The following is a 17,996-nucleotide window of genomic DNA, read 5'->3' as shown; positions in this document are numbered from 1 at the left end:
CCGGAACCCCAGGCTCGCGGCCCGCGTTTCCGGCCGGCGGAGGCGCTCAACGGCCGGATCCCGCGGAAGCGCGCTCGGAGGGCCGAGACCCGGCCGGACCGGAGATGGCGCCGCCAGCAGGCGGGGCGGCGGCGGCCTCTGACCCCGGCTCGGCCGCGGTGCTCTTGGCTGTGCACGCCGCGGTGAGGCCGCTGGGCGCCGGGCCGGACGCCGAGACGCAGCTGCGGAGGCTGCAGCTGAGCGCGGACCCTGAGCGGCCTGGGCGCTTCCGGCTGGAGCTGCTGGGCGCGGGACCCGGGGCGGTGAGTGGGGGCAGAAGTTGCGCGGTCCAGTCCTCTTGGCCCGGGCGGGGCCCCGAGCCCGGAGCCCGGCGCCAGGCGCCGCCGCCTGCCACCTGGGTGCCCTTACGCAGTTACGTTTCCTTGCTTCTGTTTTCTCGTCCGTGACATGGGGGTAATGCTGGGACCCACTTTACAGGACTGTTAGGAGTTGGTGATAGGTGAGCAGGGCTTAAGACCGTGTAAATGGCCTATAAATGTTACTTTGTGTTCCTTTGCTCATCATGCGGCATAGCGCCAGGGGACGTTCTGAGCCTGGACTCTCGCCCTCCTCAGGTCAGTTTGGAGTGGCCTCTGGAGTCAGTCTCCTACACCATTCGAGGCCCCAGCCAGCACGAGCTGCAGCCTCCACCAGGAGGGCCTGGAACCCTCAGCCTGCACTTCCTCAACCCTCAGGAAGCTCAGCGGTGGGCAGTCCTGGTCCGAGGTGCCACCGTGGAAGGACACAATGGTCAGTGCCCTGTAGTGGATACTTATTTGGAGTAGCCTTGGCCCCCCGGTCCTGGTTGGGGAAGTTGGATCCACCTTCTCCACTGCTGGATGCCTGGGAAGGCTCCCAGAGGGAGAAGGTGGAGGCTGCTGTAGCTTGGAGTAGTCTGAAGTGGCTCCTGGAGTCGGTCTCCTACACCATCCGATGCCCCAGTCAGCACAAGTTGCAGCCTCCACCGGGAAGCCCTGGAACCTCAGCCCGCCCTTCCTCAACTCTCAGGAAGTGTGAGAGGCAAGCATGAAAAGGCAGAGCAGGCAGGGTCAGGACCTGGTGAGAAAACATCATCCCAAGAGCAGCAGGAGGGTGACAGGAGTGGGAGAGTGGCAGACTCAGATACCTGCTGCTTAAGACTGACAGTTCTGCAGTGGCAAGGGTTAGTGCAGAGGGCTGGGGAGAAGGGTGTTTCCAGAGATGCTTAGAAGATGGAATTAAGGCCGGGCGCGGTGGCTCACGCCTGTAATCCCAGCACTTTGGGAGGCCGAGGCGGGTGGATCACGAGGTCAGGAGATCGAGACCATCCTGGTCAACATGGTGAAACCCCGTCTCTACTAAAAAATATATTAAAAAAAAAAAATTAGCTGGGCATGGTGGCGCGTGCCTGTAATCCCAGCTACTCAGGAGGCTGAGGCAGGAGAATTGCCTGAACCCAGGAGGCGGAGGTTGCGGTGAGCCGAGATCGCACCATTGCACTCCAGCCTGGGTAACAAGAGCGAAACTCCGTCTCAAAAAAAAAAAAAAAAAAAAAAGATGGAATTAGCCGAGTTTAATGGCTGCTTGGGAGGTTTTTTGCAGACAAGGTGTCCCTCCATCACCCAGGCTGGAGTGCAGCAGTGTGATCCTTACTCACTGCAGCCTTGAAGTCATGGGCTCAGGCCATCCTCCTGCTTCAGCCTAAGTAGCCGAGGTCATGAGCGTAAGCCACTGCCCCTGGCTCACATGGCTGCTTAAATGGAAGAGTCAATTGTTGAGACTGGGAAAGACGAAGGACTAGGTAGTCTGGGTCTCCCAGATAGCGGGCAGCCCACAGAGGAGAGAAGCAGAGCTGCCAGAGGGGGAGGAAGACAGCCAGACGGTGACGTAAGAGAGGCTCAAGCAACTCAGTGTTTAGAAAAGGGAGTCAGGCAGCTGGGCGCGGTGGCTCAGCCTGTAATCCCAGCACTTTGGGAGGCCGAGGCGGGTGGATCACCTGAGGTCAAGAGTTCAAGGACCAGCCTGGCCAACATTCCCGTCTCTACGAAAATACAAAAAATAGCTGGGCATGATGGTGGGTGCCTGCAATCCCAGCTACTGGGTGGCTGAGTAAGACTCCATCTCAAAAAAAAAAAAGAAACGGAGTCCGGCTCTTTTCAGTCATATTCACTCACTCAGCAGCTGCTCCTTTGGCACGAACAATGCACATAACCTCCAATCTCTATTCTCTTGGAGCTGGCTTTCTTAGAGGCGAGGAGACAGTCATCTAAAATAAGGATCGGGATGGGCAACACACAAAAAAGCTTAAAAATGAGCCGACTGTAGTGTTGTCTGCCTGTAATCCCAGCTATTTGGGAGGCTGAGGTGGGAGGCTTGCTTGAGCCCAGGGATTCAAGGCTGCAGTGAGCTGTGATCACACTAGTGTGCTCCAGCCTGGGTGACAGAGTGAGATCCTATCTCCAATAAATAAATAAAATAGAGTTTTTTTTGTTTGTTTGTTTTTTAAGTCTGTTAGATGGTATAGGAATGGGAATGCTGGAGCTGGGAGGACTGCTGTTTAAAACAGTGGCAGGGGCTGGGCGTGGTGGCTCACACCTGTAATCCCAGCATTTTGGGAGGCCAAGGCGGGCAGATCACCTGAGGTCAGGAGTTTGAGACCAGCCTGACCAACATGGAGAAACCCCGTCTCTACTAAAAATACAAAATTAGCTGAGCATGGTGGCGCATGCCTGTAATCCCAGCTACTCAGGCTGAGGTAAGAGAATCGCCTGAACCCGGGAGGCAGAGGTTGTGCTGAGCTGAGATTGCACCATTGTACTCCAGCCTGGGCAACAAGAGTGAAACTTCATCTCAAACAAAAAAACAGTGGCAGGGAAGGTTTCATTGAGGTGACCCTGGAGTGAAATTTGAAGGTCATGGCATGAACCATGTGACCAAGAAAGCAGCAAACACAAAAGGCCTGAGGTGAGCATGTGCAGATGATCCTTGAGGTTCAGTGGGGATCGGGGCCGAGGCCAGGCCCAGTGTCGTGTGCCTTGCTTGTCCTAGTGGGGAGACAGTGTGAATACAGTGGGCCTGAGGTCATCACAGGAGGTGTTAGCCCATTGCAGTGGGCTGGACCTCACACGGGGGTTAAGGAGAGACTGCAGCATGCCCAGCTCTGAAGATGCCCAGGGCAGTGGCTTGTCTGGAGTGCTGGCAGCCCAAGGGTGGGTCAGGGAGCCAGGAGAGAGGAGGTCCCCAAGGGCAGCGAGAGACCACACTCACTGCAGGGCCACGCGGGGCCTGCTTTGGTTCTGCTATGAGGCATCGCTGGCTGGCAGAAAGGGCCAAGAGAGGTGGCCTGGCCAGGCAGCAAAGGGGTTTGGAAGGACTCTAATTCCTAAAGATAAACCAAGTGCAGCTCCAGCACAAACGGGGGTCTGGCGGGGACCTCCGAGGGGCTTCCCGGAGCCGAGGCTAGGAGAAGGGATGGCTTCAAGTATGGCCTGAGGCAGGGCCCTAGCATGGACTCAGGCTGAGGGAAAGGCAAAGGTTCTGAAAACCCAAGGGCCCAGAGGCCTGGACAGAGACCACAGCACAGCCCACCCATATCTTACCTCTAGGCAGCAGTAGCAGCTCACCACCAACCCTGGGCCCAGAGGCATGCCCTGTCTCCCTGCCCAGTCCCCCAGAAGCCCCCACACTCAAGACCCCTCAACCTGAGGCAGATCTTCCTAGGAGCCCTGGAAACTTGATGGAGAGAGGTACAGGTGGGCGGGTTAGGGGGTTGGGGATAGCAGACAGTGCCCAGTGGTGACAGCTGTCCTTTCCTTGCCCTGCAGAAGAGCTGGCAGGGCGCCTGGCCCGGGCCATTGCAGGTGGGGACGAGAAGGGGGCAGCCCAAGCAGCAGCGGTCCTGGCCCAGCATCGCGAGGCCCTCAGCATTCGGCTTCAGGAGGCCTGCTTCCCACCTGGCCCCATCAGGTGAGGCCTGGGCCTTCTTCCTCACTGGGCCCCTGGTGACCCTCCCGGGTTCTCCATCCATCCCTCAACTCACATTCTGGCCCAGGCTGCAGGTCACACTTGAAGATGCGGCTTCTGCTGCGTCCACCGCGCCCTCTGCCCACATCACACTGCAGGTCCACCCCCATTGCACCATTGCAGCTCTCCAGGAGCAGGTGGGCACAGGGTCTGGGGAGCCCTGCCAGGGGCAGGGGAGCCTAGGCGACACCACCTGCCCTGATGCTCTGGCTGCAGGTGTTCTCCGAGCTTGGTTTCCCGCCGGCCGTGCAACGCTGGGTCATTGGGCGGTGCCTGTGTGTGCCCGAGCGCAGTCTTGCCTCCTACGGGGTTCGGCAGGATGGGGACCCTGCTTTCCTCTACTTGCTGACAGCTCCTCGAGAAGCGCCAGGTCAGTCATTGATGTGGGTGGGGTGCGGGAGGTGGGGTGCAGCCCAGCAGTCCTGAGCTCCACCCCCTCAGCCACAGGACCCAGCCCTCATCACCCCCAGAAGTCGGATGGGGGACTTGGACGCTCATTTCCTGCATCACTGGGCCTGCCCCCAGGCCCCCAGCCTGCCACTTCCAGCCTGCCCAGTCCTCTCCAGGTGGGCATGGGGCTGGGCAGGGAGGGCAAGGACAGCTGTGGCCATTGGAAAGAGCAGGGAACTAACAGCTGTCTTTCCTCCCCCAGCCCGGATGGCCCTGTCCTTCCTGCACCTTCATCAACGCCCCAAGCCGCCCTGGCTGTGAGATCTGTAGCACCCAAAGGCCCTGCACTTGGGACCCCCTTGCCGCAGCTTCCACCTAACAGCCACCAGAGGTACCAGAGGTGGCACAGGCAGGGGAGGTGGGTGGGGGGTGGGTAGGGCAGGATCCACGGGAATGACCCAGCTCCTCCCCAGCAGGTTATAAGGGAAGAGTGACCCTTCCCTCACAGGTCGACATCCAGGACCCCGCTGAACTCAGGGGCCCTCTACTGACTGCTTGTTGGCACAGAGCCACCAGGGTTAGGGGGAAGGACCACAAACCGGAACCATTAAAGACCCTTAAGAGCCAGCAAGTGTCCCCTTCATCGTATCTCTGCGGACCTCCCCCAGCCTAGCCAGAGCTACAGGGAGACAGGCCCTCATCAGCAGGTGAGGCTCCCCCTGCCAGACCAGGTGCTAACGAAGTGGACCAAGCCCCTGAGCTTTAGTGGTCAGGAAAGCATGGCATGGGGATCTCGTCCCAGACCCCAGAGGCCTACAGGGCCCCCCCCCGCCAGCTGCTCACCGCAGGGCTGAGGCTGCTGGGGTGTGCCACACACTGAGCTGTAGCCCCCACTGCCGACCTTGTATCCTGCTGTTCCCCCCAGTCCCCCAGGCCTGCGCCTCTGCTGCCTGCAGCTCTATTGCCACCACCTTTCTCCCGTTCAGCTCGTGTCTTCTCTGGACTCTGGCCACCACTCCCTCAGCTCTTGGAGTTAGGACACCAGCAGTGGGTGTTGGCTGGGCACGGCGGCTCACGCCTGTAATCCCAGCACTTTGAGAGGCCGAGGTGGGCAGATTACGAGGTCAGGAGTTTTGAGACCAGCCTGACCAACATAGGGAAACCCCATCTCTACTAAAAATACAAAAATGAGCTGGGCATGGTGGCACGTGCCTGTAATCTCAGCTCCTCAGAAGGCTGAGGCAGGAGAATGGCTTGAACCCGGGAGGTGGAGGTTGCGGTGAGCTGAGACGGTGCTATTACATGACCTTAAAAAAAAAAAAAAAAAAAAAATAGGTGTTTTCCTTCCCTTCCTAGGGAAAAGGAAAGCTCAGGAGCTGAGTTCTATGCCATACTGCAGCAGGGCACTGCTGGGTCACATCTCTTGACCCTCCTAGATAGCACCCACTGCCACCTTCCCTCAGCAGCATGCTCCTGTGGGAACCCAGCCACTGCCCGCTTCTGGCCTGGACCCACCACCCAGCTGCCCTATGGACTGCTAGGAGGGGCTGCTCCATGATACACATCCGGCCCGGCTGCCCGATTCCTTCACTTGGCTGGGAGCCATCCCCTTCCTCTCAGCCCAGCCCAGCAATAGCCCCCGCTCTAGACCAAGCCTTGCTGAAATGCTGCCAAGGTGCCCTGCTGCCATCAGAGTGGGGTTCAACACCAACACTTGGCTGTTCATTCCCTGGGCCACGTCCAGTCTGGCTAGGCCCTTTCCAGCTCTTTCAGACATACCCCACCCCACCAAATGTTGCCACTTCCTCTAAAATCCAGTTCTCTGCTTTCTGTCCCGTACCCAATATTGCCTGGACTCCTAGCTACCAGTCAGTGCAAGGCAGTGCTGGCCACACTGTATGGGACATCCTGGGAGCCCTGTAAAAGCAAGGATCTTGGTATTAAGAGTCCCTTGCAAACCTGCACTCCTTCCATATAATAACTCAAATATGTACTTTGAGAAACTTAATTTATTCCCATGATAGAGACTGAAGGAGGGTCCAGAGCTAGAGCCTGGTCTCCTGTCCCCTTCCCTCTTCTACTAGATGAAGAGGGGCTTAGTCAAGTGGGCCAGCTGAGGCCTGAACAGGCCTGGGATGGCTCTTGGGCTTGAGGGCCTGTTCTGGCAGGAAGGCAAGCAGACACTGGACAGGGTCACTTGGGCGGCCGATATGCCAGCTTCCGACTCTTCAGGACTGACCACTTATGCCGCTTCATGGTGTAGATCAGGGGCACCAGCAGACTCATCATCATCAACATCTGAGGATAAGGAAGACTCAGGGAAGGGAGTGGGAGGGAGCTCTGCCCAGCTCCCAGCCCCTCTGATACCCACCGTGGCCTTCTCCCAACACTTTTTACCTTGAGCCCCATGCGTTTTCGCTGGTCGTGCTCTGGCTCAGATGCCCAGCGCAGGAAGGTGCACACATCCTTGGCTACCTGGGACATGGTAGCTGGGGTGCCTGGGCCAAGGACAAGCAGTGAGGGCCACTCCCAGTCTCATGCCCCACCTGATGTAATTCTCAGTGCACTCTCTCTGTGGAGCAAACAGTGGCCTCTACCCAAGGCATCAAAGGGACAGTACCCCCTGACTGGACATAGGCAAAACTGAAGGAGCCCTTCCTGAGACATGCCCAGAAGACATACTACAGCAGGCGTCCCCAAACTTTTTACACAGGGGGCCCGTTCACTGTCCCTCAGATCGCTGGAGGGCCGCCACATACTGTGCTCCTTTCACTGACCACCAATGAAAGAGGTGTCCCTTCCTGAAGTGCAGCGGGGAGCTGGATAAATGGCCTCAGGGGGTCGCATGCGGCCCTCGGGCCGTAGTTTGGGGACTCCTGCCCTACAAGAAGCGAGCAGGATCTTGGGCCCAGGAACACAGGGAAGCATCCCTGGGGGTAGTGGAGAAGTATTCAACATGCCCGCTCCCAGACCGAAGGCCTCTTACCATCGTCGAACTCCAGGACATCCGTGTAGATGGGAGGGGCCATGCCGATGGCCTGGCCAGGAAAGTAGGGGTTGAAGTAGAGACCTTCCCGAAGTGACACCCCAGTGGGTGGCTCACAGTAGCCCGTGAGCAGGGAGAAGATGTAGTCCTCACCACCGTGCCTGGGACCAGATGCATGGCTGCTGAGCTGCAAGCGCAAGTCAACCCTCCCCCCGCCTCTCCGGCACTACCCCGTGGGCAACTCCTGTACCTAGCTCGCACGATGTAGCTGAGGTCAGGGGGCAATGCTCCGTTGTTGGCGGCTCGAGCAGCCTCAGGGTTGGGGTATGGTTTTGGGAAATAGTCAGACAGCTTTCCTGGCCGCATAAACATCTCCCCATTTTCATTGGGGCCATCTTGAACCTCCACCTGCCACCGAGAGCCTCATCACAACCTTGCCGTCTCACCACAGTGGGAGCCCTGAGCCCTGGGTCCCGGGCATCCCCAGACCTCACACCTCCGCAGCCAGCGCCTTAGCTTCGGCCTCCGTGTAGCACACGCCGACCAGGTGGCGGTACGCCACGTAGTCCATGCTGTGGCAGGAGGAGCACACCTGCTTATATACCTGGAAACCCCTCCGGATGCTGCAGAGAGCAAAAGGTTAGGAACGCTTTCGATTCCACCTCACCAGCTCCACCCACAGCCTCCCCCAGCCAGCCAGCCAGCCAGCCGCCCACCTGGTGTGGTCCAAGGAAGAGAGGAGGCCACGGTGAGACCACGGATAGCTGGGCGCGTGCAGCTCCAGGTCACTGGCACTCACAGCCGAATGCAGAGCCAGGGTCAGCCCCGCACCCCCTGCCGCCAGCATGCCCAGCGCTGACAGCATCACCTTCCGGCCTCGGGAAGGGCCAGACTTGGACGACAAGGACACTGCCTGCAAGACCTCCGCTTCAGCGCCTGCCAGGACACCACCCACCCTGCCTGGGGATCTGACTCTCGGCGCCCACCTCTCCACCCAGCAGTGGCCGCCTCCTGCGGGGCGCCAGACGCACACCCTGGCCCGCTACCCACCCCAGCCCTCTCCGCTGCTGACTCCCAGACCGTGATTCGCGCTCAGGAGGCGGCGTTCCTGGGTCCTGGGCCGAGGGTCGGACCGAAGTGACCAAGGGTGCTGGGGCATGCCAAGGTCACAAGCAGCCGGCCGAGGTCAGGCTCGGGTCACTTGAGGACGCGGGCCCAGGTTGGACAGGCAGCCGCGAGAGCCGTCCTGGGCGCGCCGTCCGGGAAAGCCCCCGCCCCGCCCCGCCGGAGGGCCGGTTCCGCCGACCCCCACGCTCGGGACCGGGCCCCGTGCCGTCCGGGGAGGTGGGCACCCGGCCCTGATCCCACGCGCTCAGGGTCGGCAGGCAGCGGGGACCCCGGGGCCGGCCCGCTTCCGCGCTGCCCCAGCCCGCGCCCGCAGCCTCGCCGCCGTGACCTTCAAGGGGCTGCGGGGCCGCGCGGAGGCCGGGAGCCGGCCCAGCGCTCACCTGAGGTGTCCGCAGCGGGAGCTGCCCGGGCCGCGCGCTGCACAGCAGACCCCGGGCACGCGCGCCCGGGAGCCCCGCGCCCCGCGGGCCCAGCACCGCCCCGCGAAGCGAAGCCGCCGCTGCCGCCATCTTGGCCTCCTCAGCGCGGCCGCCGATCCCGTCGGCCCCTGGGGCGCCACGCGAGTCGAAACCTCGCGATAGCCGCGGAGCGCGGGGCGGGGCGGGCGTGGGGGCGGAGCCTGCCGGGTGGGCGGGGACGCAGCGCGCGGCCCGGGTGGTGTGTCTCCGTTGCCGTGACAGCGCCCCGCCCCTCCCGGCGTTTCCCGCGCCGCCACCGAGGCCCCGACGCTCCTTTTCCTGGCGTTCCCAGGCCGCGCGGTGGCCCGGCGGAGGCTGCCCCTGCGGGCTGAGGACCCCCGGAGAAAGGGCGGCTTGGCCGGGCAGGCGCGGGTGGGGTCTCGGCTCAGGCGGCGCCGGGCAGCGGGAGTCGGGGCTCGGGGCTGAGCACCCTGCTCTCCTTCCTGCACGTGCGCAGAAGCAGGTGCGGGAGCCGGGAGCGAGACGCCAGAGGCGCCTCCGGAAGCTCCTCGCGGCCCGCGCGTGGCGCGCTCCTGGGGGCCTAGCGCTTTGGGAGGCCGAGCGGGGATCGCTTGAGCCCTGGCAGTCGAGGCTGCAGTGAGCCGTGACCGCCGCTGCACTCCGGCCGGGACGACAGAGCGAGAGCTTGTCTCGGAAAAGTAGGTCAATGTGATCCGTTACGTGGGAATTTTTTTTTTTTTTTTTTTTTTTTTTTTTTGAGACGCAGTTTCGCTCTTCTTACCCAGGCTGGAGTGCAATGGCGCGATCTCGGCTCACCGCAACCTCCGCCTCCTGGGCTCAGGCAATTCTCCTGCCTCAGCCTCCTGAGTAGCTGGGATGACAGGCACGCGCCACCATGCCCAGCTAGTTTTTTTGTATTTTTAGTAGAGACGGGGTTTCACCACGTTGACCAGGTATTAAAAAATACCGCGCCAGGTATTTTTTTTGTTACAATTTTTTTTTAAGAGTAAGCCAAGGCCGGGCGCAGTGGCTCACGCCTGTAATCCCAGCACTTTGGGAGGCCGAGACGGGTGGATCACGAGGTCAAGAGATCGAGACCATCTTGGCTAACAGGGTGAAACCCGGTCTCTACTAAAAATATAACAAACCAGCGGGGCATGGTGGCACGAGCATGCAGTCCCAGCTACTCGGGAGGCTGAGGCAGGAGAATCGCTTGACCCCAGGAGGCAGAGGTTGTAGTGAGCCCAGATCGCGCCACTGCACTCGTCTGGGCGACAGAGCGAGACTCCATTTCACTCACACACACACACACACACACACACAAAGGAAAAAAAAGAAAATGCAATTTAAAAACTAATCAGTGAAGATGGAGAAGGACCCCCAAAAAATTTGTCCACACTTCGCCCAATAAGAGCAAGAAAAAATAGCAAAAATTGTCAGAATCAACTTTTTCAGATGAAAATTAATCAAAGGCTTTCATCATCCCAGGGAGTGTTATTCAATTAAACCGTTGACAATCAGGAAGAACAGTGGCCTTTGTAGTTTTGTAGCTTTCCCTGGTCCAACCCCGCCTTCCAGCTCAGTGGTATTCTTGAAAATAACAACCCGGCTGGGCGCGGTGGCTCAAGCCTGTAATCCCAGCACTTTGGGAGGCCGAGGCGGGTGGATCACGAGGTCGAGAGATCGAGACCATCCTGGTCAACATGGTGAAACCCCGTCTCTACTAATATACAAAAAAAAATTAGCTGAGCATGGTGGCGCGTGCCTGTAATCCCAGCTACTCAGGAGGCTGAGGCAGGAGAATTGCCTGAGCCCAGGAGGCGGAGGTTGCGGTGAGCCGAGATCGCGCCATTGCACTCCAGCCTGGGTAACAAGAGCGAAACTCCGTCTCAAAAAGAAAAGAAAAGAAAAGAAAATAACAACCCACGTTCCTAGTACTGTGGGAGCAGAATGCTCTCATTCACAACCTCCGTCGTTGAACTTGTCTGATGGCTCCCTGGAAGACTCCTACCACACCAACTCAGGGCTTGCCCAGTGCCAGCTGCCTGAGGTGACGGTAGCAGTTACAGCAAACGATGGACCAAACAAAAAGCTAGAAAGAAGGAGCAAGGGTATGAAACGTCCGCAGGGGCTTTGAAAAGCCCCACACAGGCCGAGCACGGCCTGACGCCTGTCATCCCAGCACTTTGGGAGGGCCGAGGCAGGCGGATCACAAGGTCAAGAGATGGAGACCAGTATGGTGAACCCCCAGCTCTACTAAAAATACAAAAATTGGTCGGGTGCAGTAGCTCATGCCAGTAATCGCAGCGCTTTGGGTGGCGGAGGCAAGTGGGTCACCTGAGGTCGGGAGTTTGAGACCAGCCTAACCAACACAAAGAAACCGTGTCTCTACTAAAACTACAAATGGTAGCTGGGTGTGGTGGCGCCTGCCTGGAATACCAGCTACTTGGGAGGCTGAGGCAGGAGAATCGCTTGAACCCGGGAGGTGGAGGTTGCAGTGAGCTGAGATTGTACCACTGCACTCCAGCCTGGGCAACAAGAGTGAAAGTCCATCTCAGGCCGGGCGCGGTGGCTCACGCCTGTAATCCCAGCACTTTGGGAGGCCAAGGCGAGTGGATCACAAGGTCAAGAGATTGAGACTATCCTGGTCAACATGGTGAAACCCCGTCTCTACTAAAAATAAAAAAATTAGCTGGGCATGGTGGCGCGTGCCTGTAATCCCAGCTACTTGGGAGGCTGAGGCAGGAGAATTGCCTGAACCAGGAGGCAGAGGTTTTGGTGAGCCAAGATCGCGCCATTGCACTCCAGCCTGGGTAACAAGAGCGAAACTCTGTCTCAAAAAAAAAAAAAAAAAGAAAAGAAAAAAAAGAAAAGGCGTAAACCCTTGTGGCCTTGAAGTAGGCAATCGTTTCTTAGATATGATGCCAAAAGCACAGGCAACTAAAGTAGTAAGTTGGATTTCCTCAAAATTAAAAACTTTTGTGCGTTAAAGGATGTGATCAAAAAAGTGAAAAGACAACTCAGAATGGGAGAAATTATCTGCAATCATATCCTAAAAGGGTTTAGTATCCAGAAGGTCTGAAGAACTCTTACAACTTGGAAATAAGAATAGCCCAAGACAAAAATGGGCTAATTCTCTAAAGAATATCAACAGCACTGGGTGTCGTGGCTCATACTTGCAATCCCAGCACTTGGAAGGCTGGAGGCAGAAGGTTCGCCTGAGGCCAGAGGTATGAGACCAGCCTGGACAACATAGTGAGACCTTGCCTTTATTTCTAAATAAAGTTTAAAAAGAATATACGCCAATTGCCAATAATCACATGAAAAGATGCTTAGTTTCATTAAACGTTAGGTAAATGCAAATCAAAACCAAAATGAGATACCACTTCACACCCCCTAGGATGGCTGTCATCTACAAGATGGACACTAGCAGGGCTGGGTTGTGGATAACCCCTCATATAGGCACCGAGGAAAGAGACCGAAGCAGAACCCTGGCACAGTTAGGGCTTGAAGAATATTTCAGTTTATAGTATTACAACTCAGCTATTTCCTTTTGTATAATTCTTTATATAATCATATATTAGTTTATAGAATTAGGGCTTGAAGAATCCCATTATATAATTCTCTCTATGTAATCATTAATAGTTGATAGTATGAGTGCCTGAAGAATATTTCCCTACGTATATACCTATAATTATCTTAGTTAATAATCGGAGGAATGCCTAGAGTGGACACAGTACAGAGCATGAATTGAGAAATAAGCAGCTTATAATCAGAGGAATGCCTAGAGCAGACACAGTGCAGAGCATGGTTTAAGGGAAAACAGTTAGACCAGGACAAGACTCCACGGCCCAGGCGGCAGCGTTCAGTGTCGTAAAGATACCCGCTGTGTGGCAGGCTTGGGGCGAGAGCCACTCCTCCTGATGAAGGAGTTGCAGGACCCTGCTCCAGTTCTCGTGGAAGGCTGCCCTCAGACCGGCAATCCACCTTGGGGACTGTGAACTTTATCAGCTCTTGCTACTGTGCTGCTTGAAAAGCATCTTCCTGCCGGGCGCGGTGGCTCAAGCCTGTAATCCCAGCACTTTGGGAGGCCGAGGCGGGTGGATCACGAGGTTGAAAGATCGAGACCATCCTGGTCAACATGGTGAAACCCCATCTCTACTAAAAATACAATAAAACTAGCTGGGCATGGTGGCGCGTGCCTGTAATCCCAGCTACTTAGGAGGCTGAGGCAGGAGAATTGCCTGAGACCAGGAGGCGGCGGTTGCGGTGAGCCGAGATTGTGCCATTGCACTCCAGCCTGGGTAACAAGAGCGAAACTCCGTCTCAAAAAAAAAAAAAAAAGAAAGAAAGAAAAGCATCTTCCCATAGAAGCCATTGGAAGCTGCCAGAAGGTGGCGGTAACCCTGACAGCTCTGTCACTGCTGTGTGACTTAAAGCATCCTCCCATAAATCTTCTTAGAAGTAGTTTGCCCACAGAAGTCTTGCACACTGCACCCTCTTCACTGCGCACGGCCCACCTTCAAGCCTCGGTGACCTAATGGGGGTGGACCCCTTGTTTTATTGCTGATGACCCAATCACTATCCTTAAAGATGATTTCACTCACTGCCCTGCCCCCTAACCTATACACAATAAATACTCAGGCTTCTGGACATTTGGGGCCTCACCTGAGTCCACTCATAGGTGGTGTGGCCCCCGAGCCCACCTGTGTTTTCCTTGTACTTCTGTGTCCGGTCTCTTTATTTTGTGGATCCTGCACCTCAGCACAGCATAAGGCTCACCCCAACAACCCTGTGGGCCATCGCAGTATGCCGGGTGCAGTGGTTTAGGCCTGTAATCCTAGCACTTTGGGAGCCTGAGGCGGGCAGATCGCCCGAGGTCGGGACTTGGAGACCAGGCTGACCAACATGGAGAAACCCCATCTCTACTAAAAATACAAAATTAGCCAGACTTAGTGCCTGTAATCCCAGCTACTTGGAAGGCTGAGGCAGGAGAATTTCTTGAATCTGGGAGCGGAGGTTGCAGTGAGCTGAGATCCTGCCATTGCACTCTAGCCTGGGTAACAAGAGCGAAACTCCGTCTCAAAAAAAAAAAAAAAAAAGAAAAGAAAAGAAAAAAAGATGGACACTAGCAAGTGTTGGTAAAAACGTGGAGACACTGGAAGAAGCCAGTCAGAAAAGACCATGTACATGATTTCATTCACGTAATAGTACACAGTAGGTAGATCTATAGAGGCAGAGAGATTACTAGTGCCAGGGGCTGGGAAGGGAGAGCGATGGGGAGTGAAGGACGATGGATATAGGATCTCTTTTAGGGGCAATGAAATGTTCTGCAGAGCCAGGTAGGAGCTGGACACACTGGTCTTGGAGACCAGGGTTAGGAGTTTCACTTTATTCTGTGAATGATGGGCATCCCCTGAAGTTTTACACTCAGCCTGGTGTTAAAGATCTCTACGGCTGCTGAATGGGCACCGAGGAGACAGGTGTGGCTGGGAAATGGCAGAGTAGGCAAGGCAGGAGGCCAAACAGTAACAGATGGAGGGACGTGGGCCCATGAGAAATATCAGGGAGGAGGCGAGGGGCAGTGGCTCAGGCCTATAATCCTAACACTTTGGGAGGCTGAGGTGGGCAGATCACCTGAAGTCAGGAGGTCAAGACCAGCCTTGCCTTCACATGGTGAAACCCCATCTCTACTTAAAAAAAAAAAAAAAAAAAAAAAAAAAGCAGTATGTGGTGGCACATGCCTGTAATCTCAGCTACTCGGGACGCTGAGCCAGAAGAATCCCTTGAACTCCAGAGGGAAGGTTGCAATGAGCCAAGATCTCACCATGGTCCCCAGCCTGGGTTACAGTCAGACTCTGTCAAATAAAAAAAAAAAAAAAAAAAAAAAAAAAAAGGCCGGGCGCGGTGGCTCAAGCCTGTAATCCCAGCACTTTGGGAGGCCGAGGCGGGTGGATCACAAGGTCGAGAGATCGAGACCAACCTGGTCAACATGGTGAAACCTGTCTCTACTAAAAATACAAAAAATTAGCTGGGCATGGTGGCACGTGCCTGTAATCCCAGCTACTCAGGAGGCTGAGGCAGGAGAATTGCCTGAGCCCAGGAGGCGGAGGTTGCGGTGAGCCGAGATCGCGCCATTGCACTCCAGCCTGGGTAACAAGAGCGAAACTCCGTCTCAAAAAAAAAAAAAAAAAGAGGGAGGGAGAAGCATGGAGCTTGAGCCCATGTCATTACTGAAAATTAGAACAGAAATCCTGCCTCTCTAATGAAGCAACTCTGCTGTTCTCAATGTTCTACCACTCCCCCGTCCCCCCGCCTTTTTTTTAAAGAGGAGTCTTGCTCTGTCACCCAGGCCGGTGTGCAGTGGCATGATCTTGGCTCACTGCAACCTCTGCCTCCCAGATTCAAGCAATTCTCCTGCCTCAGCCTCCTGAGTAGCTGGGACTACAGGTGCATGCCACTACACCTGACTAATTTTTTGGATTTTTAGTAGAGGTGGGGCCCGTGATCTGCCCACCTCATGATCCGCCCACCTCAGCCTCCCAAAGTGCTGGGATTACAGGTGTGAGCCACGGAGCCCAGTCTATGGTTATCTTTCAACACTTGTATAGGCAGAGAGAATTCTGCACAGATAGAACACAAGGGAGGTTTCCTGTAGCTTCTTCCCCACTTACATATTTTCACGATTTGTCTTTTAAGTGGCTGCCGAAGTCCTGTTAAAAACAATCGAGGGCCGGGCGCGGTGGCTCACGCCTGTCATCCCAGCACTTTGGGAGGCCGAGGCGGGTGGATCACGAGGTCGAGAGATCGAGACCATCCTGGTCAACATGGTGAAACCCTGTCTCTACTAAAAATACAAAAAATTAGCCGGGCATGGTGGCACGTGCCTGTAATCCAAGCTACTCGGGAGGCTGAGGCAGGAGAATTGCCTGAACCCAGGAGGCGGAGGTTGCGGTGAGCCGAGATCGCGCCATTGCACTCCAGCCTGGGTAACAAGAGCGAAACTCCGTCTCAAAAAAAAAAAAAAAAAAAAAAATTGAGGTGGCCGGGCATGGTGGCTCACGCCTGTAATCCCAGCATTCTAGGAGGTCAAGGTGGGTGGATCACCTGAGGTCGAGTTCGAAATCAGCCTGGCCAATATGGTGAAACCCTGGCTCTGCTTAAGATACAAAAAAAATTAGCCAGGTGTGGTGGCACATGCCTGTAATCCCAGCTACTCAGGAGGCTGAGGTAGAAGAATTGCTTGAACTTGGGAGCTGGAGGTTTCAGTGAGCTGAGATCGCGCCATTCCACTCCAGCCTGGGCAACAAGAGTGAAACTCCATCTCAAAAAAAAAAAAAAAAAGAAAAAAGAAAGCTAAAAACAATTGAGGAAGCTGGGCATGGTGGCTCATGCTCATGCCTGTAATCCCAGCACTCTGGGAGGCCTAGGTGGGTAGATCATCTGAGGTCAAGAGTTTGAGACCAGCCTGGCTAGCATGGTGAAACCCCATCTCTACTAAAAATACAAAAAATTAGCCAGGTGTGGTGGCCTGCACCCGTAATCCTACTACTCTGGAGCCTGAGGCAGGAGAATTGCTGAACCAGGGAGGCAGAGGTTGCAGTGAGTCCACATCATGCCACTGCACTCCAGCCTGGGCTACTCTGTCTCAAAAACAAAACAATACAAAACAAAAACAAAAAGATTGAGGCCAAAGCCCAGCTAAAATGCCTGGAGGGTGATTTTGTATCACATGTCATCTTACAAAGAAAAGGCCACCACGGAGATTTCTTCTTGGAAAATGAGAGACTGACAGATGAGTCTCCCCTGCTGATTTAGCAGGAGAGGCCCCTGTGATGCACCTACGAGGTGCTCCTAGGGGCACTGAGAGGCAGGGGAAACCAGCCAGGCTTAGGTGGGGACCAAAGGCATCCACCCAGCCTCAGAGGAGGCATTAATTCACTGGAGAAAGTGACTAGAGGCTGCAAACTTGGGGACAAGTGGGCTGAAGATAGGCAAGTTAATTACAAGGCTGCCAGTCACAGTGAGGTTCCTGATACCCCATCATCCCTACTAAGCCTCAAACAATGCTGGACACAGAGAACATCAGCCCACACAGCAGGCATGCGCTTCCTCTGCAGGAACTCTAGAAAACTACCGAGGTGCTCACCCTGGGAGCTCTCCCCTGATCCACCAACTGTGGAGCCCCATCAACAGGCCAACCCCCACACCAGGGGTCCCATCTCAAGGGGAGCCTCCCACAGGAAGACATGCCCCAGTGAAGAGGCAGTGGCCTAGAATGGGGCACAGGGAGGACACCCTCCTCAGGACCTCCCAGACATGCCATTTGGGGTCACTGCACTGAAAGGACCCTAGCCCTTAGCTGATTCTAACAGATGCTGTGGCTTCTCCAGGCAGCACAGCTGATTTTGACACTGAGGCCTGGGCATGGTTGTGTGTGGCTGCGACACCTTTGCCTTCCTGTGACCAGAGGGCTCTCCAGCCACAGCACCAAGGTCTCTGGCACCGCCCTGGCATCACCAAAAGGCTACAGGTTTCTCCTTTCGGAACAGATGGTGGTCTTCCCAGTTCCTTTCAGAGTCCTGGTATAAGAGCCTGTTTCTCTCCATGTTGGCCTGTCAGTGCCCTCTCCCATGGGGCTCTTGTCCCCATGCCCTTCCTGCTCCTGGGCGCTGGCCCCACTGTGTGCCCTGCCCTGCCCTGCCCCTCATGGGCATCTCACCTGGGCTGACTCAACTCCAGGGAAGCCAGGCCAGGCCATGTGCTCCTCCTTGCTCCATCCCAGTCCCACCCCAAGGCTCTGGCCTTACCTGGGCCCCATGCCATGCACCCTGGGCCTCCTCTGCAGGACTCTAGCTCCAGCCTCTTATCCTAGCAGTAAAGATGGTGTCAGGTGATCTCTGGGTGTCTCAGCTCCTGTCAGGCCCCCAAACCCTGGCCACAGTGTATTCTCCTTCCCAGCACCACACAGCAATGCACACAGCCCTCTGAGCCTAGATGACACCCTCCAGGACTGAGAGAGTGCACCTGGG

At 56.2% G+C, this 17,996-nt stretch overlaps 2 protein-coding genes across 5 annotated transcripts; one reads left to right on the top strand and one right to left on the bottom strand.

The window, feature by feature from the left end:
* The first annotated feature begins 27 nt into the window (after nucleotides 1-27).
* Nucleotides 28-5,058, top strand: SHARPIN (SHANK associated RH domain interactor). Of its 4 annotated transcripts, none has more exons than XM_074387271.1 (9): nucleotides 28-302; nucleotides 615-789; nucleotides 3,624-3,764; nucleotides 3,843-3,984; nucleotides 4,070-4,178; nucleotides 4,258-4,411; nucleotides 4,483-4,607; nucleotides 4,694-4,822; nucleotides 4,940-5,058. In XM_074387271.1, the coding sequence occupies exons 1-8, from the start codon at nucleotides 105-107 to the stop codon at nucleotides 4,808-4,810; spliced, it is 1,161 nt and encodes a 386-aa protein (XP_074243372.1). In that variant the 5' UTR covers nucleotides 28-104; the 3' UTR covers nucleotides 4,811-4,822; nucleotides 4,940-5,058. The 4 variants fall into 4 exon arrangements, with proteins under 4 accessions (XP_074243372.1, XP_003942100.3, XP_074243371.1 ...); XM_003942051.4 differs by having other exon boundaries at nucleotides 4,908-5,058; XM_074387270.1 differs by having other exon boundaries at nucleotides 4,905-5,058.
* A 1,364-nt stretch (nucleotides 5,059-6,422) lies between these two features.
* CYC1 (cytochrome c1) lies at nucleotides 6,423-9,102 on the bottom strand. Its single transcript, XM_039464414.2, has 7 exons — nucleotides 8,926-9,102; nucleotides 8,134-8,330; nucleotides 7,914-8,040; nucleotides 7,668-7,825; nucleotides 7,418-7,578; nucleotides 6,829-6,929; nucleotides 6,423-6,729 (listed from the first exon to the last, which is right to left on the bottom strand). The coding sequence occupies exons 1-7, from the start codon at nucleotides 9,052-9,054 to the stop codon at nucleotides 6,625-6,627; spliced, it is 978 nt and encodes a 325-aa protein (XP_039320348.1). The 5' UTR covers nucleotides 9,055-9,102; the 3' UTR covers nucleotides 6,423-6,624.
* Nucleotides 9,103-17,996: the final 8,894 nt, after the last annotated feature.

The sequence above is a fragment of the Saimiri boliviensis genome, chromosome 15 (assembly GCF_048565385.1).
Source record: "Saimiri boliviensis isolate mSaiBol1 chromosome 15, mSaiBol1.pri, whole genome shotgun sequence".
Taxonomy (NCBI): Eukaryota; Metazoa; Chordata; class Mammalia; order Primates; family Cebidae; genus Saimiri; species Saimiri boliviensis.
The sequence above is the reverse complement of the archived record's forward strand: the minus strand, read 5'-3'. Positions and strand labels throughout refer to the sequence as shown.

What these genes read in the sequence shown, in the direction of transcription:
- SHARPIN (XM_074387271.1), top strand. Translation starts at nt 105, where the DNA reads ATGGCGCCGCCAGCAGGCGGGGCGGCGGCGGCCTCTGACCCCGGCTCG. An exon ending in CACCGTGGAAGGACACAATG is followed by an intron (nt 790 to 3,623) that starts GTCAGTGCCCTG and finishes TCTTACCTCTAG; the next exon opens with GCAGCAGTAGCAGCTCACCA. An exon ending in AGCTCCTCGAGAAGCGCCAG is followed by an intron (nt 4,412 to 4,482) that starts GTCAGTCATTGA and finishes CCACCCCCTCAG; the next exon opens with CCACAGGACCCAGCCCTCAT.
- CYC1 (XM_039464414.2), bottom strand. Translation starts at nt 9,054, where the DNA reads ATGGCGGCAGCGGCGGCTTCGCTTCGCGGGGCGGTGCTGGGCCCGCGG. An exon ending in CTAAGGCGCTGGCTGCGGAG is followed by an intron (nt 7,826 to 7,913) that starts GTGTGAGGTCTG and finishes TCTCGGTGGCAG; the next exon opens with GTGGAGGTTCAAGATGGCCC. An exon ending in TGTCCTGGAGTTCGACGATG is followed by an intron (nt 6,930 to 7,417) that starts GTAAGAGGCCTT and finishes TCCTTGGCCCAG; the next exon opens with GCACCCCAGCTACCATGTCC.